This window comes from Mangifera indica, chromosome 4 (genome assembly GCF_011075055.1).
Source record: "Mangifera indica cultivar Alphonso chromosome 4, CATAS_Mindica_2.1, whole genome shotgun sequence".
Classification (NCBI taxonomy): Eukaryota; Viridiplantae; Streptophyta; class Magnoliopsida; order Sapindales; family Anacardiaceae; genus Mangifera; species Mangifera indica.
The window spans coordinates 21,100,010-21,126,500 of NC_058140.1; the positions used below are offsets into that span (position 1 = coordinate 21,100,010).

The 26,491-nt window shown below is 33.9% G+C and overlaps 4 protein-coding genes and 1 long non-coding RNA gene across 11 annotated transcripts; 3 read left to right on the forward strand and 2 right to left on the reverse strand.

Annotated features, from left to right (window-relative positions):
* Nucleotides 1-1,781: 1,781 nt before the first annotated feature.
* LOC123212769 (carotenoid 9,10(9',10')-cleavage dioxygenase 1-like) lies at nucleotides 1,782-7,695 on the forward strand. Its single transcript, XM_044631957.1, has 14 exons — nucleotides 1,782-2,230; nucleotides 2,304-2,374; nucleotides 2,701-2,715; nucleotides 3,589-3,700; nucleotides 4,060-4,159; nucleotides 4,239-4,301; nucleotides 4,382-4,492; nucleotides 4,566-4,750; nucleotides 4,819-4,957; nucleotides 6,476-6,593; nucleotides 6,692-6,793; nucleotides 7,019-7,267; nucleotides 7,350-7,461; nucleotides 7,542-7,695. Exons 1-14 carry the CDS (start codon nucleotides 1,880-1,882, stop codon nucleotides 7,569-7,571), a joined length of 1,758 nt encoding a protein of 585 aa, XP_044487892.1. The 5' UTR covers nucleotides 1,782-1,879; the 3' UTR covers nucleotides 7,572-7,695.
* Nucleotides 7,696-8,932: 1,237 nt separating this feature from the next.
* LOC123212767 (carotenoid 9,10(9',10')-cleavage dioxygenase 1-like) lies at nucleotides 8,933-13,519 on the forward strand. Of its 2 annotated transcripts, XM_044631956.1 has the most exons (13): nucleotides 8,933-9,426; nucleotides 9,544-9,614; nucleotides 10,176-10,190; nucleotides 10,301-10,412; nucleotides 11,125-11,224; nucleotides 11,303-11,365; nucleotides 11,454-11,564; nucleotides 11,647-11,831; nucleotides 11,920-12,058; nucleotides 12,136-12,253; nucleotides 12,336-12,689; nucleotides 12,789-12,900; nucleotides 13,162-13,519. In XM_044631956.1, the coding sequence occupies exons 1-13, from the start codon at nucleotides 9,088-9,090 to the stop codon at nucleotides 13,195-13,197; spliced, it is 1,755 nt and encodes a 584-aa protein (XP_044487891.1). In that variant the 5' UTR covers nucleotides 8,933-9,087; the 3' UTR covers nucleotides 13,198-13,519. The 2 variants fall into 2 exon arrangements, with proteins under 2 accessions (XP_044487891.1, XP_044487890.1); XM_044631955.1 differs by having other exon boundaries at nucleotides 11,125-11,365.
* Nucleotides 13,520-14,282: 763 nt separating this feature from the next.
* LOC123212770 (carotenoid 9,10(9',10')-cleavage dioxygenase 1) lies at nucleotides 14,283-20,311 on the forward strand. The gene is made up of 14 exons (XM_044631958.1): nucleotides 14,283-14,543; nucleotides 14,811-14,881; nucleotides 15,003-15,017; nucleotides 15,236-15,347; nucleotides 16,017-16,116; nucleotides 16,562-16,624; nucleotides 16,895-17,005; nucleotides 17,097-17,281; nucleotides 17,483-17,621; nucleotides 18,112-18,229; nucleotides 18,328-18,429; nucleotides 18,656-18,907; nucleotides 19,273-19,384; nucleotides 20,057-20,311. Exons 1-14 carry the CDS (start codon nucleotides 14,340-14,342, stop codon nucleotides 20,084-20,086), a joined length of 1,614 nt encoding a protein of 537 aa, XP_044487893.1. The 5' UTR covers nucleotides 14,283-14,339; the 3' UTR covers nucleotides 20,087-20,311.
* A 402-nt stretch (nucleotides 20,312-20,713) lies between these two features.
* LOC123212771 lies at nucleotides 20,714-21,429 on the reverse strand. The gene is made up of 2 exons (XR_006501611.1): nucleotides 21,323-21,429; nucleotides 20,714-21,048 (listed from the first exon to the last, which is right to left on the reverse strand). It is a non-coding gene; the product is annotated as an uncharacterized LOC123212771 (long non-coding RNA).
* Nucleotides 21,430-22,245: 816 nt separating this feature from the next.
* Nucleotides 22,246-26,186, reverse strand: LOC123213325 (nuclear transcription factor Y subunit A-7-like). Of its 6 annotated transcripts, none has more exons than XM_044632732.1 (8): nucleotides 26,048-26,186; nucleotides 24,974-25,196; nucleotides 24,345-24,460; nucleotides 24,129-24,197; nucleotides 23,292-23,456; nucleotides 23,084-23,201; nucleotides 22,793-22,859; nucleotides 22,246-22,656 (listed from the first exon to the last, which is right to left on the reverse strand). In XM_044632732.1, exons 2-8 carry the CDS (start codon nucleotides 25,155-25,157, stop codon nucleotides 22,371-22,373), a joined length of 1,005 nt encoding a protein of 334 aa, XP_044488667.1. In that variant the 5' UTR covers nucleotides 25,158-25,196; nucleotides 26,048-26,186; the 3' UTR covers nucleotides 22,246-22,370. The 6 variants fall into 6 exon arrangements, with proteins under 6 accessions (XP_044488667.1, XP_044488666.1, XP_044488668.1 ...); XM_044632731.1 differs by having other exon boundaries at nucleotides 23,292-23,444; nucleotides 24,345-24,478; XM_044632733.1 differs by having other exon boundaries at nucleotides 22,793-22,838; nucleotides 24,345-24,478.
* Nucleotides 26,187-26,491: the final 305 nt, after the last annotated feature.

The following is a 26,491-nucleotide window of genomic DNA, read 5'->3' on the forward strand; positions in this document are numbered from 1 at the left end:
ATATATATAACAAGTACTGCAAGTGGAAGTGTTTCTCGTGAAGTGGGCACAGCTATTTCCAAAAGTGCTTCCATAATAGCAGAAGCACTTCAGGCCTGTGAAGAGAGAGAAGAGAGAAGACACAAAGTCTCCATGAGAGAAGACTGGAGATTGAAATATTATTAACATATATATATTAATATTATATATTATATATATAATATATAATATATAATTACGAAAGGTTAGCGGGGTCGCCAACCCTTAGCGTCGCCAAGGGTTGGCGATGCCGCGAACCTTTGGCAATATTAATATATATATATTATAATATATAACATATTATAATATAAAATATTATATATATAATATTATATATAATAAAATAATATATAATATATTATAATATAAAATATTATATATATTATTAATAATATTATAATATATTTTATATATTGTTAATAATATTATAATATAATATACATATAATTATATAATATATTATATTATATAATTTTATATAAAATATATATTATATAATTATAAATATTAAATATAATATAATATATAATATATTATATATATAATATATATATATATTAATATTATATATATAATATATAATATATAATATATAATTGCCAAAGGTTGGCGGGGTCGCCAACCCTTGGCGACGCCAACCTTTGGCAATATTAATATATATATATTATATAATATTATAATATATAACATATTATAATATAAAATATTATATATATAATATTATATATAATAAAATAATATATAATATATTATAATATAAAATATTATATATATTATTAATAATATTATAATATATTTTATATATTGTTAATAATATTATAATATAATATACATATAATTATATAATATATTATATTATATAATTTTATATAAAATATATATTATATAATTATAAATATTAAATATAATATAATATATAATATATTATATATATAATATATATATATATAAAATTATATATTATAATATATTATATATAATAAAAATATACATTAATATATTATAATATATTATATATATTATTATTATTATTAATATATTAATAATAATATTTATATAATATAATATATGTATATATTGTTGTGAGGGTAGGCGGAATCCCTTATCAATTTATTTTATATATTAAATTATATAATATTATAATATAATATAGTATAATATTATATTATATTATAATATAATGTCTTGGTGTTTGGTGACGCCAACCCTTTGCTTGTAAAAATGTATTATGGGTTGGCGGAAACGCCAACCTCCAAAAATTATAAAACGCCAACCCATGCCAACCATTTAAAATTTTTTTTTTTCCAGTTTTCTTTTTAATTAAATACCCAATCTACCGATAAGATTTCTAGTTTTTTGAAATCTGAAATCTACCGAATAAGATTTGCCAATCAGTTTAATTCTTCAGTTTTTTTTTCTGACAACCTTTTTAACTTTTTTTTCAGTTTTTTTTTCAGTAAAGAATTGTTAATCTGAAATCAATTTCCTTTTTCAGTTTTTTCCTTTCTTCTTTTATTTTTGAAACATTTATTCTATTTTCTACATGATTCTTTTATCACTTGAAAGATGAGAAAGAAGAGAAAAAAAAGTTGCAGAGAAGAAGAAAGAGAGAATATACGCTTGAAATATTGAAGAGGGGTATTTTGGGGAAGGTGAGTACTGTTGTGGTATATTTGTGAAAGCATTAGGATAGGTGGCAATTTTGTATACACAGAATAAAATAGTGCTAAAAATTTCAATTTCCCAATTTCAATTTCCCCTCAAACTTCCCGACTCTCTGCATCAACTTAGAGCTCATAATTGAAGCTCAAAAATTCTCAGCTCCATTCATTTTTTAAGTTTCCCAGTAAGATTCATTATAATGATTACGACTCATCATCACCATCGTCTTCATTTCACGGGAATCAGAATAAAGTCTCCGACGGAGAACCAGCGGCGTCCTTTATGTTCAGTACTTGTCAGCTTTCGTTGCAACAGTCAAGGCAAGAACAGCGGAAAATCTGGAGATCGTATCAATGGCAATGGCATAGTATTGGTGAATCCTAAGCCACATAAAGGGCCGGTTTCTAAAGCCATCGATTGTTTAGAAAGTTTGATCGTCAAGTTCATGCATAATTCTTCGTTGCCTCTCCAGTATCTCTCCGGTAATTTCGCTCCTGTTCCGTCCGAAACTCCCCCCACTGCAGAGCTCCACGTCGTCGGCAATCTTCCTGTAAGTTCGAAGCAAGTTATATACAATTGAATATCAACTTTGATATTGTAAATGTTGTATCTATGTGTTTCAGGAATGCTTGAATGGGGAGTTTATAAGAGTTGGTCCTAACCCAAAGTTTACTCCGGTGGCTGGATATCATTGGTATGTTGTAACACACTGGTTCAATACTCGGTTTCACTGTCCAAATATTATTAGTATTAGACTATTTAGGAGATGCTCAGCATTTCTCTTCGTATTTCGTAGACGATAGATTTATCCTGCATTGCACTTCATGATCTGGTTAAATAGGCAAACTAAAATCCTGATTAACTGGTTCTGGAAGCTGTTAAACTGAACTATTAGCAATAGATCAGATCAGACTATTAAACCAGAATATTTCGTAGCATTAATCAGTTTAATGTTATCTCTGTAGTTGCAAATAATTCGGGTGATGTGGTGTTGATTCCTTGCTGTTGCTTGTTGTGCAGGTTTGATGGAGACGGGTGCGTGCAGATCTCATTTGTTACAATACGACTGAATATCAAGTTTTTCATTTTTCATGAATTTTGTGTAAAAATTATTATGTCTGAAATGAAACAATACACACATGGCTCATCACAAAAGAAATCATATAGTTTATACGCTTTGATTTGGATGAACCAAAAGTAATAACTACAACATGGGCGTACAAGGTCTTCTTCAGCTCACTTTTCTTATGTCGTATTATAGATTTGCTGTTATTTATAGGAAGAAAGAGAGCGGACCTGAGTATGCAATGGAACTAGTCTGATGAATGCAAAGTCGGATAGGATCTTCTAGCTTAGCCTCATGTAAAAAATTATATTTAAAATTCATAACTTATATAATTACCTTTTACATTCAAAAGTTACGTGATAGGATTTTAAGAGTATAAACATAAAGTTTATAATATCTAAGTTAAATCATGAACTCGCAATCTCATCAAACTAATTAACAACAAAATCATACTTAATCATAGTTGAACTGATTTCAACAATGAAAATAAGTCACATGCGTTTCACTGATTTTCAATTCTAGATTAAATCTTATTCAAAGACAACCATTATTTATTAGGTCTACTAATCTGTTCTACACTAAAATATTTTTGTGTTTATTTTTTCGAAGAAAATATATATATATATATACACACACATAAGTAGAGCCAATGACTTATGATAGGTCATATTATAAAAATTCTAACATTTTTACTGCAATAACTTTATGTAATATTGCATCATGGGTTATATTCTGGTTGCTAAACTAGCCTGTATTTTCTGTTAGTAAAGTCTGGTTACTTGCTTTGCTGAAGTACAGAGTTATATGTATATAGACCTAAATATAATTTTGTGAAATTGTAGAATGGTTCATGGTGTGCGCATCAAGGATGGAAGGGCAAGCTATATCTCTCGTTTTGTGCAGACTTCACGTCTTAAGCAGGAAGAGTTTTTTGGAGAAGCTAAATTTACAAAGGTATACTCATTTACTACACAAGTTGATTGATTCAAAAAGAACTAAAAATTGGTTGCCTGATGTAAATGAACAGAGTTATCGAACCTTGCTTGCTATGATTTTAGTCTTTGCTTTATATGATGTTCAGAAAAGTGACTTTTCCATACATCATTTGTGCGCATAAAGAGAAGGTAATGACACAACTTACTTTAAATTTGTTTGAATGGAGCTACATCATTGTTCCGTTTTTATAGGTCTTTACAAAGTGTTATTAGATCTCTTTCACTCAAAAGCTAGCTAGTGCGATTTTCTCTCGCACCCAACTCAATTTCCAACCAATGTGGCATTGCTAATACGTTTCTGGTTTTTTTTTTCCCCAGATTGGAGACCTCAAGGGGCTGTTTGGATTATTGATGTTTTCGATGGGCATTCTGAGGATGAAGTTGAACGTACTGGACTTGTCTTACGGAATTGGAGGAGGTATAGGCTGTTGATCCAATTCCTAAGCTTATGCATAATCCATTAAAAAGATCACTATTTGCTTAGCTCTCTCTTTCAGGCAATACAGCTCTTGTATATCACCATGGAAAACTTCTGGCACTATCAGAGACGGATAAACCTTGTAATTAAGTTTACTTTCTTCTTTCATTCCAACTTTTTTTCTCTTCATGATAAAAAATCTATCCCTCTTCCATTATGCAGATGTCCTTAAAGTTTCAAAAGATGGAGATCTGCAAACACTTGGGATGTTAGATTATGATAAAAGACTAAAACATCCCTTCACTGCTCATCCGAAAATTGACCCGCATACTGGTAAAAGGAAACCCATCCTCTTAAAAATAATCCCTGGTTAACCAGGATCTCTTTACAAGACATCTGAATGCAGGTGAGATGTTTACTTTTGGTCAGTCGCGAACTCCACCGTATGTCACCTACAGAGTCATTTCCAAGGACGGTTTCATGCATGACCCGGTACCTATAACATTATCACAGTCTGTCATGATGCATGACTTTGCTATTACCGAGAATTATGCAATTTTTATGGATCTTCCTATGTGTTTTAGTCCGAAGGTATGGTATTCAAATTTTTCATTGTTCAAAAAGTGAACCTGAAAGTGTTTAATCCAAAAGATTTCCAGGAAATGGTGAAACAAAACAAGATGATCTATGCATTTGATCCAACGATTAGAGCTCGTTTTGGTGTACTTCCACGATATGCCAAGGATGAGGATCAAATTAGATGGTTTGAGCTTCCAAGCTGCTTCATAAGTCATAATGGTTTGTTCGACTTAGTCTCTTAAACTTTAGGGGTGGCTCCAGGTAGCTACAGCCCGGGTGAAATTCCATGCTTATAGGGGTGGATCCTATGTAAGCTGGCTCACTCGACTTGATAGAATCAATCTTGAAATCCAAGATTAACAATTTGGATTGATAACGTCTTAGTTGTTTATCCAATGATAAAGTTCATTATTTTACTGATAATATCTCAAATATACTATTTATCCCTTGAGAGCCAACTAGTAATATTGTATACCAATTAAAACGAATTCTAACATGAATTGAATATTATAAGGCCAAACGACTATTTCCCACCCAAGGTTTGATGATTTCTCAAGTTTTCACCCTTTAACTATGAAAACACCAAACACCCATTCATGATTGGTTAGATTTAACAAAACTCTAACGGTGGTAAATTTAATCTCATTTTCCCTCCTAAAAGTTTAAAAACTAACATTTTTTCCCTAAGCTAAGTTTGAAAATATCGCATTTCCCCCCCAGGGTTTATTTCCAAACCCTTTCACTTTCTCCAACGCCATCACCGGCCGTCTTCCCCTCCCGACGGTTTCTCTTCCACCAACGGTCGCCCTAAACTCCTGCACTACTCATCCAACGTAGAGATAAGTTGTCTGGGAAGAGAAATCGTCTTCTCAGACGACTTATCTGACGACGACGATCGCGGTTGTCTTCATCGTAGTTGGAAGATGAAGACGAAGATTAAGCCTGATCGCAGTTGGAAGATGAAGACGACGACGACTGGGAAGCCCGACGAAGTTCTTCGTCTTCCAAGGATTCTCCGACTCCGATGGGGGGTCCAAATGGGAGGAAAGAGATCGCCGGAAGGAGAGGATACTTCAGGAGGGAGAGATCGTCGGCAATGGAGCCGGAGATGTCGTCGGCAATGGAGCCGGAGATGTCGTCGGAGATTTCAAAAAGAAACCCTAGGGTGAAACTGTGATTTTTTAAAACTTAGGTTGAGGGAAAATTTTAGTTTTTAAAGTTTAGAAGGGCAAAATAGATTCTATTTAAGTTTATTTTTAATATTATAGAGAAAATGACGATTTTACCCTTGCCACTGTTAGAGTTTTGTTAAATCTAACCGACCATAGGTGGGTGTTTGGTGTTTCCATAGTTAAAGGGTGGAAACTTGAGAAAACATCAAACCTTAGGTGGGAAATAGTCATTTGGCCATATTATAAATTCAAGTTGAAAACTCGAGTCAACCTAAATTTAACTTAAATCGAATCCACCCGTTATATTTATATTATAGTTTTATGAATAATTCTACTTGATTTTAGTTCTTATTTTTCTTATTTAAATAAGATTATCTTTAAGAACTGAAATACTATCTGATAGGTCTATTCACACATTCACACACTTTCATCTATATTTGCATGGAGAAAAAGGTTATATATATTAACAATAGGTACAGATATTGGTATAAAACATTATTTTTATTTCAATCATTAATGCATGAAGTATTATTGGAGCCACTCATATTGAATTTTATGTATCTAGCCAATGCTTGGGAGGAGGATGAAGAAGTTGTTCTGATCACTTGTCGCACGGAGAATCTAGATTTAGAAATATTCAACGGACCTCTCAAAGAAAAGACTGAGAACTTCTCAATGGAGTTGTAGGTTATCTATAATTAATGTATATTTACTTTTGGAAGTTCCATACGATGTCATGTTAAGGTCGTCTTTCTTTGTGACCAATATTCTTCATAATCAGGTATGAGATGAGATTCAACATGGAAACTGGTATGGCTTCACAAAAGAAACTATCAGCATCTTCTGTAGAACTTCCCAGGATAAATGACAGATACTGTGGCAAGTATGCTAGTCCCCGCGGATTGTCTCTTATACCATTTGACCTACTTCTATTTAACTAGTTTTACCTTAATGTTCCTTAATAATATATTTCCTAATGATATGAGATGTGCATACATATGCTTAGCATTTTGCCGACTGGGGATTTTACCAAAGATATTAAAGCTTTGACAAATTTGAAAGTACTAGTTTAGCGAAATCTCATATTTTCACCTGATGTCTAACTCAGGAAGCTGAGATATGTTTATGGAACCCGTTTCATAGACAAAAAAGTCTCGGCCATTATCAAATTTGATCTTGAGGTTGAACCAGAGGCAGGGAAAGAGAAGCTTGAAGTTGGCCGAAATGTCAGAGGAATCTTTGAGCTGGGTCCTGGCAGATTTGGTTCAGAAGCTGTGTTTGTTCCTCGAGAGCCTGGCATTGGTTCTGAAGAAGACGATGGGTACCTGATATTCTTTGTACATGATGAGAACACAGGGTATAAATCTAACTAGAAATAATCATCTTGACAGTGAATTGAATAATTGTTCACCAGTAATTCTTCATCTTTCATGGCGCAGAAAGTCAGCAATGTATGCAATAGATGCAAAAACAATGGCAGCAGATGCTGTTGCAGTTGTGGAATTACCTCATAGAGTTCCATATGGGTTTCATGGCATCTTTGTGATAGAGGTTAGTTAGTATTATAACTTGAATTGGTTCCATATTTATTTATCATTGGTAATAATAGAATGGAATGGAGTGTTGTGCAGGAGCAACTACAGGAACTTGCCAAATTGTGATTGTCGAGAGGGGTCCCATCCCATGACTTGTTTGGGCCGCTTTGAAGTTTCTCTCAGAAATAAAAATAATAGTTAAGGCTTGTGTTGTATCAAGGGGAAGAATACATTTCTATCTGTACGAGTACGAGTAATATATTTATTAATAAATTAAAATAATATTGATGTTATTGGTTATAGTGGTTTTTTTTTTTTTTTTTGCGAAATCGGTATAAATTATGCGTTTTTTTTTTTTTTATAAAATATATATATGTTTGTCTCTAATTTATTTACAACGATTGAATTTAATATTAACACATCAATTAAAAAATTTGGAAGATTCATATTCATAAAAAGTGTCTTTATGCCAAAATTTAAGAACATCTTTCTTGGGATATCCGGATAATAAATAAATATTTCTAGTCTCATTAGACTGAACATCAATCTTGGCATACGAGCATAAAATAAAACATTATAAAACTACAAAGATAGATAGATATTACATAGTTTGCACCGTATAATAAGGATAGCAAAATAAAAAAATTGAAAGATTTCAATTAAATTATTCATTAAAATTTTTTAACAAATCTAATTAAAGTTAGGTTTAATTCATATTAAATCTGAATAAGATTAAATACAAATAGAATCTTTAGTTTAAAAGCAATCATTTGTGTAACACTCATTTAAAAGAGCAATATATAAACATTACGTCAATGAGACTCAAAATTTACTTCTGGGTCAATGCAACAATGTAGTTCACAGTATAATTTCAGCAGATCAAGATTACACGTATAAATTTGAAATAAAAATTTAAATTCTTATTTTTAGATGGTTAAGATTAATTCATCTAATTAACTCCAAGAATAAAATAATTATTTAACTCTAATATATTAAAAATAATAAAATATTTTTTCATTTCTTTTGTAATTTTAAAAAATTAATAATTTTTTTCTGAATTAAATTTTGAAAAATTATGTTTTTATCCTTAGGGTTTCATTTTTGTCTAAACTTCTCCAATGCAAGAATTTAGCAATGGTTAACCTTCTGATGGAACTTTTCTCTTGGCAACAATTTGATGATGAAGACAGCCTCTGCGTCTCTAACAAAGACACTATCTTCGTTATCTAATTACTGTCAAGAGAGAGGTTTCATTAGAAGGTTGATCGTTAATGACATAAATAAAGAGATGGTCGTCAGATTCTAATATTAAAAAAATTTGGGTGAAAATAAAACTTTAAAAAGTAAAAGTGCATATTTTAAAATTTAATTTAAAAAATTATTAATTTTTAAATTTAATAAAAAAATAAATAATATTTTATTATTTTTAATATATTATTAAATAATTTTACCTTTTAAACTAATTTTATTAATTTAACTATGATTATGGACGTGAGATCCTGGGGGTCTGGGAAGTAGTCATTTGGCCTAAAAATAATTGAATGGTGTACGATGGATCGCCATTGGAACTGAGAGAGAGAGCACATAGTTGAAGCTCACAAACTTCATCACCTGCATAAATTCTTTTGTTGGTAAGTTTACAATGATTAAGACTCATGATAATCAGTTTGCAGGAACCCGATCCAAGAATCAACGTCTGTTAAGTCCAGTTTTCACCACCAGTTACGGCGCTGTGGAGGCCGAAGAGAGGGAGGAGCTAAAGTACGGCGGCGGCGGAGCAGGAGATTGTGGCATAGTGTTGGTGAATCCTAAGCCACACAAGGGTCTGGCTTCTAAAGCCATTGACTTTTTGGAAACTATGATCGTTAAGTTCATGTACAATGATTCCTCCTTGCCTCTACACTATCTCTCCGGTAATTTTGCTCCGGTTCCGTTCGAAACTCCTCCCACCGGGAACCTCCACGTGATCGGCCATCTACCAGTGAGTTCAAACTCATTCATAATAATGCTTCAACCATGTTATCACTCTAAAAATACAAATTACTGAACTCAGATCGATTTTGCTTAATAAAAAGCTTTATATAATTTTGTATTTCAGGAATGCTTGAATGGAGAGTTCATCAGGGTCGGTCCGAACTCTAAGTTTGCTCCAGTGGCTGGATATCACTGGTATGTCTTCTCTCTGTGCGGAGAAAATTGGAGTGGATCTCCCGAGCTGGCTCGGATTGAACGGACCAATTTTAAGCTAGAGTGCCAAATTGGTAGTTCAGTTCAAAATGAGTTCGTTTATCTATTTAATAACACTATATATTGTTGACAGCTTCCAATGATACTGTTATCGGTTTGAATGAGCCCGAAATCAAATTTGAACTAAACATTAGGTTTTTGATACAAGCTGAAGTTGGCCCCAAACTCGGCTTAGCTCAAATTAAATCCACTTCGAGGAGAACAATAGTGCAGTGTTTATCTATAGTTGATAATTAATCAAGGTGTTTTTATTTAAGGGTAAATTTGATCTAAGTTATTTGAGAATTTCAGTTTGGATAGAGCTAATTGATTTTAAAGCAAGGATTGAACTCAGAAGTTTGAACTGATTTAAATATTTAAATTCGGGTGAATTCAAATCAAATTTGAAATTACATTGTTTTCAATTTCAAACTGAGTCTTACTCAGCTCAAATCCAATTCAACCATAATTTAGCTATCTCCTTCTTGTTGCTCACATTTGCAGGTTCGATGGAGACGGGTGCGTGGACATATGCTCTTCTTGCAAAACAATAAAAGTTTCATTAATTTTGATCTGAAATAACTCTGTTTGTTACTGCAATATCGTTGGATATAATTTTAAATGTGCAGCATGGTTCATGGTGTGCGCATCAAGGACGGAACGGCGACGTATGTTTCCTGTTTTGTGAAGACATCACGTCTTAAGCAGGAAGAGTTTTTTGGGGGACCCAAATTTTCAAAGGTAAATTAACGGACACTTACCAGATAGTGCTTATGCTGCAGGAATGATTATGTTTATGAAATCGGAAGAAAATGGATTATAATATGAAGGCTGTCTTAACATTTGATTAAGAGAACCTCCACAGGTGAGGAGGAGTGTATTCCATCCAAGCTAATTAACTTGAATTGTAGCTCATGTTGAACGCTTTAATTTCAGTTTAAGTATTAGATCCGTTTTCATAAACAAATTGAGTTTGGATTGATTTAAATATTTGAGTTCAAGTGGATGGATTTAATATGAGCTATTTGAGCTCAAATGGCAACTTGAATTTTAACAAGTTGTGTTCAAGCTGAGGATTTAACTCATTTTTATAAATAAATCGAGTTTGAAGTTATTTGAACATTTGAATTCAAATGAATGGATTTGATCCAAGCTACTCATTTTTGAATCGTAACTTAGACAAGTTGAGTTTGAATCAACGATTAAGCTCGTCTTTATAAACAAGTGAGTTTAAATCGATTTAAACATTTGAATTCAAGTCAACTCAAATCACGTTTAAACTTAAATTGTTTTCGAGTTAAGCTTGAGTTTTAACTTATCAATTTTAAACCATTCTTGAGCTGAACTTCTTAAAATCAAACTGATCTTGAACTCTAGATCGGATCACTCCTGCAGGTGATATTCTTCCTTGGAAAGTTATTGTAAATTGTTCTCTTCTGGGACTGTTTTGCAGTTTGGAGATCTCAAGGGGCTGTTCGGATTATTCACAATTTTCATTAAAACGCTAAGAGAAAAGTTCAATGTATTGGACATGTCATATGGATTTGGAGCAGGTAGGCTGTGTCAAATTGTATCAATTACGATTCTACAAGGAATGAAAATTCTACTGTCTGTCTGTCACACTCTTCCAGGTAATACAGCTCTTGTATATCACCGCGGAAAACTTCTAGCTCTATCAGAGCTGGACAAACCTTGTAAGCAAAATTCTTTCTTTCTTTTGTTTCAACTTCAATCTAGCAATACTGAAGATGGATAAAAGTTTATCTCTATTACATTTTGTAGATGTCCTTAATGTTTTGGAAGATGGAGACCTGCAAACACTTGGCATGCTGGATTATGATAAAAGATTGAAACATCCCTTCACTGCTCATCCGAAAATTGACCCAGTCACTGGTAAAAATAATCCTGTACTCTCGAAATCAGTAATGAAGGACTAGAACAACTGAGTATAATGAAGGAATTTGTTTAAGTGTAGGTGAAATGTTTACTTTTGGTTACTCGCAAACTCCCCCATATGTCACCTACAGAGTTATTTCCAAAGACGGTTTCATGCATGACCCAGTAGCTATAACACTATCTGAATGTGTCATGATGCATGACTTTGCTATCACTGAGAATTATGCAATTTTCATGGATCTGCCTATGCATTTCAGGCCACAAGTACGGTAACCTTTTACTTCTTGTAGACTGCACAATTTTCATGAATTCAGAAGAACATGAAAGTGTTTTATCCCATTTCAATTTCCAGGACATGGTGAAGGAAAACAAGCTGATACTAACATTTGATCCAACAGTTAAAGCTCGTTTTGGTGTACTTCCACGGTATGCCAAAGATGAGGTTCAAATCAGATGGTTTGAGCTTCCAAACTGCTTCATAATCCATAATGGTTTGTCAACTACTTGCTCTCTTGAACTTAAAACTCTGCACTGTTGCTAATAATTCTCTCATTAATCCTCTTTCTAGCTAATGCTTGGGAGGAGGAGGAGGAAGTTATTTTGATTACTTGTCGCATAGAGAATCCTAATTTAGATATGCTCAACGGGCCTGTCAAGGGAAAAAATGAAAAAGTCACAATTGAACTGTAAGTGAACCATGACTAATATATATATTTTCTTAAGTTCATCAGGTAGCCAAGGTGTTTCTGATTGATCCTATTACCATAGGTATGAAATGAGATTCAATATGAAGACTGGTGCAGCTTCACAGAAGAAACTCTCAGCACCTTGTGTTGATTTTCCTAGGATAAACGAGAGATATTGTGGCAGGAAACAGAGATATGTCTATGGAGCCATTTTGGACAATATCATAAAGATCACAGGGATCATCAAATTTGATCTGCAAGCTGAACCAGAGGCAGGAAAAGAGAAACTTGAAGTTGGAGGAAATATTGAAGGAATCTTTGACCTGGGTCCTGGTAGATTTGGTTCGGAGGCTGTGTTTGTCCCTCGAGAGCTTGGCATCAGTTCTGAAGAAGATGATGGCTACTTGATTTTCTTTGTACATGATGAGAATACAGAGTAGAGCTCTCCCTTTCTCCAGCTAGTCATAATCTTCTTATTACTGAATTGAATATGCTGATAATTGTTCACTTTAATTCTTCATTTTTAATGGTGCAGAAAATCAGCAGTGTATGTAATTGATGCCAAAACAATGTCGAAAGATCCTGTTGCGGTTGTGGAATTGCCTCAGAGAGTTCCATACGGGTTTCATGGTATCTTTGTAACAGAGGTTAGTAGCACATGCACAAAACAGGTCAACAGAACCAGTTCCGTATTGGAAAATCAATTCAGTTGATATGTTAAATTGGATTACCGAACTGAATAAAACCAATTTTTTGCCGTTTGTGACCTAGTCTCTGAACCGGTTCTTCGGATACCGGTTCTGTCCGGGTATCAGTTAATTCTGAAGTCTGCTGCATGTTTTCAGTCCAAAGTTTAAGATGAGGGGATATCAATAATCACTGGTTGTGATTTATGGATTGTTGAGCAGGAACAACTTGAGGAGCTTGCCCAATTGCCATCGTAGTAAAGGAACAATTGCCAATGACGTACATGGACGACTAGTATGACGAAAAAAACCCAGCATCAAAGAGTCGGCCATAAGGTAACACTGAAGGGTGTTGTAGAATTTTACAATTCTGTAATATTGGATTCGAGATCCAAAAACGAATGCAGACATTTTTGGTTTATTTGCCTTGTAAATTTATTCATTTGCGAATATCAATTATCGGTAAACTGTTAACATGATTGACTGAGTGCAGTCAAGCTTTTTAAGGTCAAATTTTTCGAGTGTGCGTTAACTACTATGTACACATTCGATGTCAAAAGAAGCAGTCATGGTTGTCTTATTTTATGGGCTATTTTTGCATGAAATAAGCTTATGATGGCAGTGCTGTTATTTTATGGACTGCTGATAGGATAGGATCATCACAGTGACTGACCTGACCTTCTGTGTGAGCGGTTTGTCTCTCGTATCAACTATTCAATCAACTCCATCACCCACACGTTAAATGCATTGACAGGTAGCACGAAGCTAGCCTCTATTGTTGAAATAAATTTCGAGATTAGGTTTGGATCAAAATTCAATAAAATCTAATTTAAGATGAATTTAAATTTCAACTATTTAATTTTAAATTGGATTTGGATTAACTCCAACTTAAATATTACAATTAATTTAAATTTAAAATATTCAAAAAAAATACATATATATAAAAAAACAAATTATAATTTAATTATAACAATATAACATGATGAAGAATTCAATTATTGAATTTGTTTAATCCATTTAAGTTTAAATTATTTGTCAGTTGATTGCAAATTTCATATTTTAACTGTGAATCTCAAATTAGTCTTTAACTGATAGTGTTTTTAAACTTAAATTAATCTGAAATTAACCTTAATTAAGTTCGCTCCGCATGGAATTCAACCATTTGTAGTGTAGTCGATAGAATCTCCTATTTGCATAGTGAGTGATCCAGATAGATATCCACTAATTTTTGTCTCATTTGCATTATTATTATTACTTTATCTTTTTGGAATCACTTAAAAATGCCACGTGGCCATTTTCTCACCACCGACGTACAATGACGACACGACCAATATAGAGCGGCCTCTGCGCCACTACCACAGGCCACTCGGGGAAATAAAAAATACTCAAGAAGAGGGAAAATGGCTACTGACGGCGATGTAGTGGTGGTGAATCCGAAACCACAGAACGGACTTACTTCTAAAGTGATCGATTTTGTTGAGAGCTTGATCGTCAAGTTTATGTACGATACTTCGCAGCCTCGCCACTATCTCTCCGGTAACTTTGCTCCGGTATCTGAAGAAACTCCTCCTACTAAAAGCCTCACCGTCATCGGTCATCTCCCGGTAGTGTACAGTATACACTACACTCGTATTTTCTGAAATAATTTATCATTTCTATTTACTTCGTAGTTTCTATATTTGGATTCAAAATTTGATGAATAAATGCTAGTTAGAATTTTTTGCTTGTGTATTTGTAGTAATAGCATATCTGAGTTTTATTTAGGCCGTGTTTGGATGAGTACCAGTGCATTTAGTTACAGAAAGTTATAGAGAAAATTGTTTTTCAAGAATTTATAGTTAATATACGTGGAAATATGTTTTTTCTTTTAGGATTGCTTGAATGGGGAGTTTGTTCGTGTTGGTCCAAATCCAAAGTTCTCTCCGGTTGCTGGATATCACTGGTACTAAAATAAAGAAATGATGTTCTATATATATGATATATTTATGAACATGTTAGCTAGTTACCATTGATTGAAATATTCATGTAGTGTTAAGTAACTCTCCTAGTTGTTTGCTTTGCAGGTTTGATGGAGATGGGTGCGTGAATTTCTGTTTCTTTATAGCAAGATTTGCAACATTACTTCATTTCAGTCTTAGTTTCAAGGAAGGGAAAAATATATGTTATTATTGCTTTTTAAGTGTTGGAATGTCAATTATGTGAGGTTGATGTAAATTGATATTTCAGACCTGGTGGTAAAGGCTTTTTATATTGTTCAATTCAACACAATGTTAATTGTAAATCAATGAATTTGCAGCATGATTCATGGTCTGCGCATCAAAGATGGAAAGGCAACTTATGTCTCACGTTTTGTGAGAACATCACGACTTAAACAGGAAGAATTTTTTGGAGGTGCTAAATTTATGAAGGTACATTGGTTGTTGAGACTCAAATAAAGAAGAGTCCCACATCTAATAAACTTAAGTAAAATGAGTGGTATATAAGTGTTGTGGATTGGACCTTAACATAAGCCAATTGGTTTTGTGTATCATGGGTTTCAATCTACACACTTGTAAGCTCAATATATATTTCCGACATGGTATCAGAGCGCGAGCCAAACGGCGGGTTTAACAGCCTAAGTGTTCCTGGATACAAGTGACAATGCACCCAGCCAAAAATCGGCTGAGCCGAAAGGCAGGTCTAATAACCTAGGTGCTTGCACTTAAGCGGGGGTGTTGAGACTCAAATAAAGAAGAGTCCCACATCTAATAAACTTAAGTAAAATGAGTGGTATATAAGTGTTGTGGATTGGACCTTAACATAAGCCAATTGGTTTTGTGTATCATGGGTTTCAATCTACACACTTGTAAGCTCAATATATATTTCCGACATTGGTGAACTATGCCTGTGACTTTAAAAAAAAAAAACAAAATTTAAATAAGTTGCATAATCTAAATTAGACAGGAAATTATGCCTTGTGAAGTTATGGAATTAGCCATATTTTCTGTTTCCCTGAGCTGCTTTTGTAGAAATAACTGTTTGGAGAAGTTTAGTTTGGAGCCATTATTTTAATGCTTCTTAATGTGACCTTTCTGCAGGTTGGAGACCTTAAGGGGCTATTTGGATTGCTCATGGTTAACATGCAAATGCTTCGAGCTAAACTGAAAGTATTGGATGTTTCATATGGAACTGGAACAGGTTAAGTTTGGTTTGTATGCTATGTTGTCAAATTTCTAAATTGTTCACTGAGCTGAAGAATTGTGCACCTGTCATAAACACTTTGAGATGCAGTTTCAAAAACATTGTTTGTTCTGTTGACTTCATTCATTGTAGTCATGTTACTGTATTCTGTGCTTAATGTTAGTCCTGAGGTGGTTATTGCTACTGCCTGTCTGAGTAAACCCCATGTACAGGTCCTAAATAGTACAAAGCATAAACATGACCTAGTGATTGAATTTAAAATGATTATTCTCTCCTTGTACCCAATTTGATTAAGAATATGCCTAAATAGATCTTCAGTATTGGGGTATGAAACTCCAGAGAGATCAGATATGTGCCCCTTTTTCAGTAGATTTATCCGGTGCATGTTTATTCTTTTGAAAACTGAGTGCAAGGTAACTAACTGTCTGTCATTCTCTTCCAGGTAATACAGCTCTCATTTATCACCATGGGAAACTTCTAGCACTTCAAGAGGCAGACAAACCTTGTAAGATTGTATACCTTCTCTGTTCTTACATTTCAGAAAAGATTCAAAGGTGCAATGGAGATAGAAATCATTTATATATTTGTCTGTTATTGCCGTTTCTCACTTGCATTTCTGTATGTTTCAAAATTGATCCCGCATTAAGCACTTTGAATGAATCTAGCCCTAGTTATGTAGAAAAAAGCCAAAAAGATAGATATATAAGGAAAGGGTATTAGTTTGAATTAGAACTCTTTTGCTGGGAATTAGTTTCATGTCTATTTAATCATGCAGACGCCATCAAAGTATTGGAAGATGGAGATCTGCAGACACTTGGCATGCTGGATTATGACAAAAGATTGCAACATTCCTTTACTGCCCATCCAAAGGTTGATCCATACACTGGTAAACCCAATGCTCTTTAAGAGGCCTAGATAACCAGCTTCACTGAGGAATAAAAAAATATCCTTTTGATTTATGAGATTTATGCATTTAGGTGAGATGTTTACCTTTGGATATTCGCATACACCTCCATACATCACATACAGAGTTATTTCAAAGGATGGTTTCATGCATGATCCCGTGCCAATAACAATATCAGATCCCATCATGATGCATGACTTTGCTATTACGGAGAATTATGCAATTTTCATGGATCTTCCTCTGTATTTCAGGCCAAAGGTATAGTAATTGCAAATTTTCGAATTTCTCACTGTTTTTTAAACCTTAATATAAAATTACCGTTGGTTGGTTATCTAGCTTAAGATGAATGATGTGTACTTTAGATGATTAATGGCTTCTGATCTTTTTACTATTATGATTGTGATTGACTCACATAATGTGAATAGTGGCTTGATATGTTTTAGTTGTTTCATTTTTCAGGAAATGGTGAAAGAAAACAAGCTGATATTCACATTCGATGCAACAAAGAAAGCTCGTTTTGGTGTACTTCCTCGATATGCAAAGAATGAGGCTCAAATAAGATGGTTTGAGCTTCCAAATTGCTTCATATTCCATAATGGTGAGTCAGCCTTTATATTCTTTCTTATTTTTTATTTTTTTATTTTTTTACAATATTTATGTGACAAAGATTGGTCTCTGATAATTTTTTTAATGTTGGACAAGGTTCACTTTTAAGTTTCAATTTTTCTTTTTTAATGATGAATCCTGGTTTTTGGACATAGCATACTATATATTTATATGGTTATGGTGATCTTTTGGAGATTAATGCGAAGCTCTCTACCCCTACCAAATTTTGCCATCTTCTTTAACATATTTACTGTCACTGTAAATATGCATATAGCTTGGCTCAATTTCCATTAAAAATTTTTATATAATGATCATGAATCTTACTTTTGGATTCATCAGAAAGAAAACTCTAGGGGAGCTCTATATCTAATAGTTTCTTTTCTTGGTATTCTGTATATATGTGTTTGTTGCTTTATGAAGATAACGCTTTAAGTTTATCCAATCTCTTGCATTCTGATTCTTTGATAACTACCTTCTACCAGCCAATGCTTGGGAGGAGGAGGAGGAAGTTGTTCTGATCACCTGCCGCCTGGAGAATCCAGATCTGGACATGGTCAATGGGACTGTCAAAGAAAAGCTTGAAAATTTCGCAAATGAACTGTAGGAGAGCTCGGAACTACTTTTAAATTTGTAAAAATCCTTTTACTGCTAAGGTATTTCTGATTGTTTTATTATTAATTTTTTTTTCCCCTCATCAGTTATGAGATGAGATTCAACTTGAAAACTGGTCTAGCTTCACAAAAGAAATTATCAGCACCTGCTGTTGACTTTCCCAGGGTTAATGAGAGCTACACTGGCAGGTATTCATCTATCTACCTATGGTTCTAGACAAAAACTCAGAAATGTGATAGTTTTGAAGGAAAATGTTGTATTGTGTTATTTTGCTTTGATTCGTGATATTCAATTCAATTTCAAGTTCATTTTTTTTATCTTTTAAGTTTTCTTTTTGGGAGTGCTAAATTTATTTTAACCAAGAATTGCATTTTCACCAAAATTTGACCTGCCATTTATCTTGTGCAAATATAGGAAACAAAGATATGTTTATGGGACCATTCTAGACAGTATTGCTAAGGTTACAGGGGTTATCAAATTTGATTTGCATGCTGAACCAGAGGCTGGAAAGACAAAGCTTGAAGTTGGAGGAAATGTTAAAGGTATCTTCGACCTGGGCCCAGGTAGATTTGGTTCAGAGGCTATTTTTGTCCCTCGAGAGCCTGGTACCTCTTCTGAAGAAGATGACGGCTACTTAATTTTCTTTGTACATGATGAAAAGACCGGGTAATTCTCATCTTCTCTCTACTACTAACATGTATTACATAATTAGACATGTGGTTTCTTTCCAAAGACTACAACTCACTGGATGTAACCAGTGGCGGTATTTCACAATGCCCTGCCCTGTAACTGAGTGTCTGTTACTGATTGGAACTGTTATGGATATCAAAACCTCAAACCATTAAAGCATTCTTCTTTAGAATATGCACATGTAGATTCCATAATTGCTTCTTTGCATTCTTCAACTACCCCATTAGTGGTTGTAATCCCGCTATAGTGTTTTCTCTCATAAGCTGGGTAGACTATGCTTACATGACTTTTTCTCTTTCGGATGTCCCTGAGTTTTTTTCCCTTTCTCTCTCTTTGCGCAGAAAGTCACGGGTGAATGTAATTGATGCAAAAACAATGTCGCCAGATCCTGTTGCAGTGGTGGAATTACCAAACAGGGTTCCCTACGGCTTCCATGCCTTTTTTGTGACAGAGGTTAGTTTCTAAATTTAGTTTCACATAAAACAAGCAAAAATTTATCCAATAATACTAATAATGGGTACAAATATTAATGTGTCAATATGTGATTGGATGATTTTAAATTAAAGATGAAGTAATATCTATTCACATGATGACACGTCAATACTTATATTAATGTCAATAATATTACTTATATTTATCCATTAAACGTCGTTGATTGTTAACACAAAAATAACATACTTGATGCAATCACAAGAAGCTTGGGTTGGAGTTGATCTGAACTGGCTGGGCTGAAGGAACTAATCTTAAGTTGGAGCTTTAATTTAACAACTTTTATCTAAATCAGTTTGTTTGTTCATTTGATGACACTATTTATTTTGTTTGCACATTATTCACCCTTACAATAATACTGTTCACTTTACCACTATACACCAATTGGAATGAGTCAATATTTGAATTGAACTTTATGAATTTGATTCAAACTTGAGTTGAGACTAGACTCGCTTTGGCTTGGATCAAATCCACCCTACAAGAAGCTGCAGTAGATGGCACTGATTAAAACAATAGGATAAAAGAGAAGCTTGATTATTGAAATAACTTGAACTGATGCCCTTAATCGCCTTATAATGCTTTATTTGTTTTTGAAGCCTATGCCATTGCATAAAATTTTAATTGATTGTTCAACAGGAACAACTGGAAGAACAAGCAAAATTGTAAACTTGGAAGCTGGAGAAAGGGTGCAAAGTCAGAAATTGCAGAAGATAATGGAAAATTAGCAGAAGCATATGTTTTCTTCATTATGTCATAATACGAGTTTATATATGTTATATTTGCAAATTATGTTGATCATTATGTCATGTATATGTTTTCTTCTTCATACCTAAGATTACACTCCAATGGTATTACTTACTTTTTGCCGCGAATATACAGTTCCATTTCTCATATTAGAGACCATGGATTTTAAAAATCGGTTAGGCTGGTTTTATACGTTTGACTTGGAATTGGAAGCTAATTTGATATTAGTATAATTTAGACTTGGTTAGAGCTTTTGAATTAAGATGAATCGCAGCCGAACTGGTTCAAATTTATCAGTTCATGGTTTAATCACATAACTTTCAACCATGAACAGCATATACACTATGGTCATGTATATGCATTCTTCAAGCATGAGATTACACTCCTGTTATATAACACTTTACCATGAATATATATTTCAATTTCTCATACCAAAATTGAGATAACTATCATAGGATCTCATTGGTTTATGGTTTAATTAATGGCTTTATCTCAAAATCAATTAAATTCTAGATTAACTAAAGATAATTTTGAATTCGAATACTCAGATAGTTTTAAAATTTGACTCATTTTACGAAACAAATTTAATAATTTGGTTCATTTCATCCAAGTTCAAAATTTGGGCTTGAATCCAACCATAACTATAACTTCGTCACCCTACGTATGCAGTCACTGGCAAAAGTGGGTTAACAAACTCTTGGCAATGGTGTACAAATAGTACATATGAATCCGAATCATGGGCAATTCTTCGCAGAGCAAGGCTACAAAAACTGGTATAAAAAATTCTTCAACATTCCAAAGAGAAATCGTAACCCCTTACCAACCATAAACACGAAATTTTTCAACGGCAAGACGAATCAACAGAACCCAGCTTCACACAAACCCTGAAAATACACCAAAATTCAGCAAGCATGCAATGATCAGACAACTCTTCATCACCAAAAATCAAGTATTTGCAATGGGATCCCTCAAAATGCCTAGTGTCAACCTGGCATGAAATGTGGAATGGTTCCTCAACCTTAACAGTGTAAGGGAGCACACACCAAATTTCATGCGCTTTATATAATATATAAAACTTCAGATTACTAAATATTTCATCATGGGGATCCCAAAACATTAACATCAAAAATCACCACAAGTTTAAATTTTAAAAAGTACCCTTTTCGATTACAAACTAAATCTTTAGCAGTTTACACAGACCCTGCGACGACTCACAGAATGAGAGACGAAGAAGAAAGAATGCACAGGGGTGTAGGGTTTTTGAGAGGACCCGGTCAGCCTTGCATACATATATAGCACTATTATTGATTCGGTAGTCTGATTTTGGGCCTATTTTTTACTTGGCCCCATTATTTTGGGCCTCGGCCCATAGTCTGTAACAAAATCGAGCATGACCGTCTTCGTTTTTCTCTTTACAAATTTCAGCTTTACTGATCTAGGAACTTTTAGTAATATTTATTTTACACTTGAAATTCTCAACTTGTGTGGCCTTTGTGCCTTCATTGGTAATCCGCACAATAAATTTACGCACAGCTCACACCTCAAATCCAAAGCAGCCCGCTCAAGAACGAGCTCACTCACTCGACTAGTGAACCATATCATTTGATCAGAATCACCAGAGAATAATAAGAATTACAATAAAAGAAAAAAAATCATTCGAATCTAAAAGAACCATCGAAAAAAAATACACCAACAAAACGAGCTTTGGTGTGATAACATCAGTGAAGCATGAGAGTTCAAAATAAATTTTCTTTAGTTCGAACTCCACTCAGTCAAACTGAACAACAATCTGAGTTTAAACAACTCCGATTGAATCCACCCCTAATCATATTAAGCATCCAAACCATTAATAGGATTACTTGAATTTTGAGCAAACTTATATAAGACTTCTGGACTACATGAATCATATATTATTTGGGATTTTTTTCCCCCTGATATAATGATGCTTTCAACACCCACTGTCTTGCTTGCACAAAGGCAAAATCCAACAAAAATGCAATGAAGTGTAATCAATGGCCTTGCAAGAAGAAAGTTGCTTCACAATACTTACTTGCCAATCACTCAACACAGCAATCAAATGATTAAAAGAAAAGAAAACCAACTTTTTCACATTATTCCGCATGAAACATTTGATTAAAAGTAGAGAAAGTTGAACAGTCTGGCTGCATTACAACAGAAGAAAGGGATCTTCACACATTCAGAATAGTCAAATGTTTGTGTTCTGAAACTTCCCACATTCACAACAAATCCTTCTTAACATATACACATCTAAATTTTTCATATTTACAGAAGGTGAATAGAAGGGACACTGGAACTGAAGGCAGAGTGAACATACCATGATATTCACACATTTTCCTCCTTTTGTAAGTTCCTCATCTTCATCCAAACACCCACAAAGTTTGCAAAGCCAAGAATGAATTGCCTGAGGACCACCACGCAAGTGATGATTTCCCCAACCCCGGGTTGAAAGGGGCAAATGCCTCCAGCCTTGCCTGCTTAAAAGAAACCGAACATTAGAAACACAGACTATTAACTAAACTACATAACAAAAATGAATAGTTAAGAAGATAAAAACAAACCAGTAGATAAATGCTGGAGAGCCCCTCCACGTCAAGGAATTTCACTTACCCGGAAGGGCCCTTCTGGGAGCCCCATTCATTTGCATGTTGTCCTTCTGTTGAACCGAGAAATACCCCTTCACAGTATCAGTAGATGATGAATTGTATGGTAACAGACCATGACCATTACTGTCACCATTATCAAGGAAAGTGTGTGTTCTGTGCATGTTTTCAACTGTTGAACCTTTTCCTTCTTGCTGAACAATGGAGGAATCCACATTTCCAGTACCATTGTCAGGCAAGGGTTCAGAGCCAGATAAACTGGCAGACTCTGTAACAAGGTTTGTGCCAGAATTCATACCTTTCTCTGATGTGGGATTTGCACTGTTATTATCCAGCTTCTTAGTATTAAGAAAACGACCGCCACATCCCCTAGCCCTTCTCATTGCATGTTGGTGCCTAGACTCATGTAGATATGGCTTTAAAGAATACAAGCAAATAAAACACTGTTACTGTCAAAAACTGTTACTCATTGCAGTGGATGAAAAGTATAAAACTACAGGTTCTACCTTTCTAACTTTAATCATTTTCTTTTCAAGCTCAAGCTTAGCACGCGACTGTCTTCGCCTTAGGATACCATGATACTGCTTTGCATTCACATAAACAGGCTCCTCCTCCATTTCAAGGGGCAATGGCATTCTAGCATGATGCATTCCATACACCTGGGGAGGTAACTGAAATCAAACTATAAGTTATTATAAGATTTGCCAGTCCCAGAAAATTCAACTTTAAATATTTATGCATACACAGTACTGATAAACAATCTACAGTAACGTATTCAAACGAAAACCCATTTAAAATCCATATAAAAGCAATTCTTACAGATGAAATAAGGAAAGTAATATCCTCCACGTCAAAAACCAATGATCAGACAATAAAAACTTGGAAAAGCACTAAGCAACAGCCAACCTAATTGGATACAGATGCTTCTCTCAACATATATTTTCCAAAAATACCCAAGAAGAAATTAGCAAAGCCTATTTAAAATTAATATATCCTGATCATTGGGCTTAAAACTGAAACAATTAAGTCCCAACATGTCATATTGTCAGAACTTTGATACAATACATTTGCCTGTATTGTTACTGGACTGTAAAATGCAATATAGACAACACCCTAGCACAATGCCTTCCCCTTCCACAAACACATGCTATTCACTTAGGTAAAATATGATATAGATGTTAATTTTAGTAAATAACTTTGCACAATAGACATTACCTTATCCAGATTGATGTGGAAGAGAACTACCCAAAAGGCTACCCTAACTTTAAGACAGTAAAATCATGTTTTCAACTGACTTTCTAGTTCACACATTTAAAATACAGAAAAGGCTGCAGATTACATACCATAGCTTGTGGACCATAGGGATTCAATATTCCATACTGTGGATCCGAATAAGGAAATGGTGTCAGAACCTGAATTACAGAATTAAGTGTTGTCACTACTTTAATTACACAAAAAAAGGCAAAGCCCCATAGGCTCATATTACCAGCACGCACAGAAACTGCTCAGAACATGTGTGTGCACATATGAGTATGCCAAGATAAAGAGAGATGTCTTACGATCGAGTGACCAACTAGCTCCATTTGAGAATTTGGTTTGGGATGATCAGTCATAGAAAGGACTTTTGCTGATGGCACATGTTTGGAATGTTCACTTTCTTGGCCATTATTCCCATCTGATTTGGAGCATAAACCTTTAATGAATACAACACTCTATGTGATGCTTCAGCAATCTACTGAACTTACACCAAGAATAACTAATACATTTTCCACTTTCAGTTAATTTTACATAAAGCTAGGAAGTTTGCAACCTCCAAACCTAAAATCCTCTCATTTCCTCTAATCAGCTATCAATTCCCATTAAATCTGGAAAGATTAGAGTGGAAAGCTTTCCAATAACAGACCCCAGACAGTCAATTATTATGTGGCTTTGCCAAAGTTTGATTAGGCTTGATGAAACTGATGAGAGAACTCATTTTTTCAGTCAAAAAATTGAACACTCTTTTCTTATCATCAATCTCATACAGCTATTATAATTATCAAATAAATCGTCTTTAAAATTCAAATGTATGCAGTTTGCATGTTTCAATCATTGGTATTAGATTTGAAGTTAACATATTAGTGTGACAATTTGCATTTCTTTATTGAAGTTAGCTCCATCACCATCCAACCAAACATCAGTTTGTTACCTTGTGCATGTGCAGCTCCATTTGCAACAGAACCATTATGCAGTTCAATTGAAGATTTGGGAGTGCTTTCACCTAAGGCTCCAGTCCCAGCTCCATGCCACCAAGGCTGGGTACGGACAGTTGACTGCAACACACCCTGAGAACCATGGTCTAACTGCCGATCTTCATCACTTTTTGCCGGCATTGCAACCTAATCCTAGGAAAATATCAACAGCGTAATCCCCTGACAAATTGACCAAGCCAAAATAAATTGAGGCAGAGGGGAAAAAAACTGTGAGCCACCATGTTCTGGTAATAGTTATTCGTAAAAATAGAACTTCGACCAACAGAAAAATACACAAAACTTTACCTCATATAATGTAGAAATATAAATTCTCAACTAAATGCATAAATATAAAAGAAAAAACTCAAAAGATTAGCATTAACAGAGCCCACTAACACTGCAAGATATATTGCAAACAAACAAGATTAACAAAATAGAACCCATTTATATGAACTTCTAAAAATTCTTTGAAAACGGAAACTTATAATTAATTGCATGTAAATTAGAAAAATAATCAAAACAATAACTAGAAAATAGAATAAAAGACAATCCAATCACATGCATAACACCAAATCTAATCTCAAATTATCTATAAAACCAATATGCCAAATCAGATCTCCACTCAAATGACAACTACCACAAATTTAGAGATTCAAAACAGTAAATAAACCTAACAACCCCATTAAATTGCTCGGAAATTTTTCAAAAAATTAAAATTTTACAAAAATTCAAGAACAAAAACAAAAGAAAAAGAAACTCCAACTGAACTGAAGCTGATGCAAATTAGTTAGTCCAATTATCAGCTCTGTATTACTAATTCCACTCCAAATTTTTACTATAAACAAGCTTTTTTTACTCAAATCCCACATATTTTCTCTAAAACTTTCCACGAAACCCCCCAACAAAGTAAACCATCTAAACAAACAGACGAAGGAAGAATTTTAAACGCTAAGAAGAATTCCACAAAAGACTTCACACTTTCAAATTGAGAAGTTGAATCAATTTGAACTTGAACAAAAATTAGTGCTTACAGTGGAACGCGAAGCAGAGAATTGAGACTCTACAGGAAGAAGAAGAAAGGGTTATCGAGTTTTATTCATTTTCTGAGTTTCTCTCTGCAACCTTAAGAGAGACACAGACACAGACACAGAGACAGTGACGTTTTAATGGAGAAAGAGAATTTATATTTTAAAGGAAATAAATAAACACATAAAAAATTAAATAAAATTTATTTTTAATTATTTTTTATTTGTTTTATTTTTTGGATTATTATTAAAAATTATAGCTTACCCAAAGGGTTTTTTCTAAGTCATTTCAAAGAAAGAAAATTTGATATATTCGAGGAATTGTGTAAATGACGAATTTGGCCTTATTCTATCCCTTTTTGTTGGGTATAACTGTTGATTTTTTAAAAATATTATTTTTATCGTAATCGATAATATTACTATTCTTTATGATTTATTTTAGGCCAAATA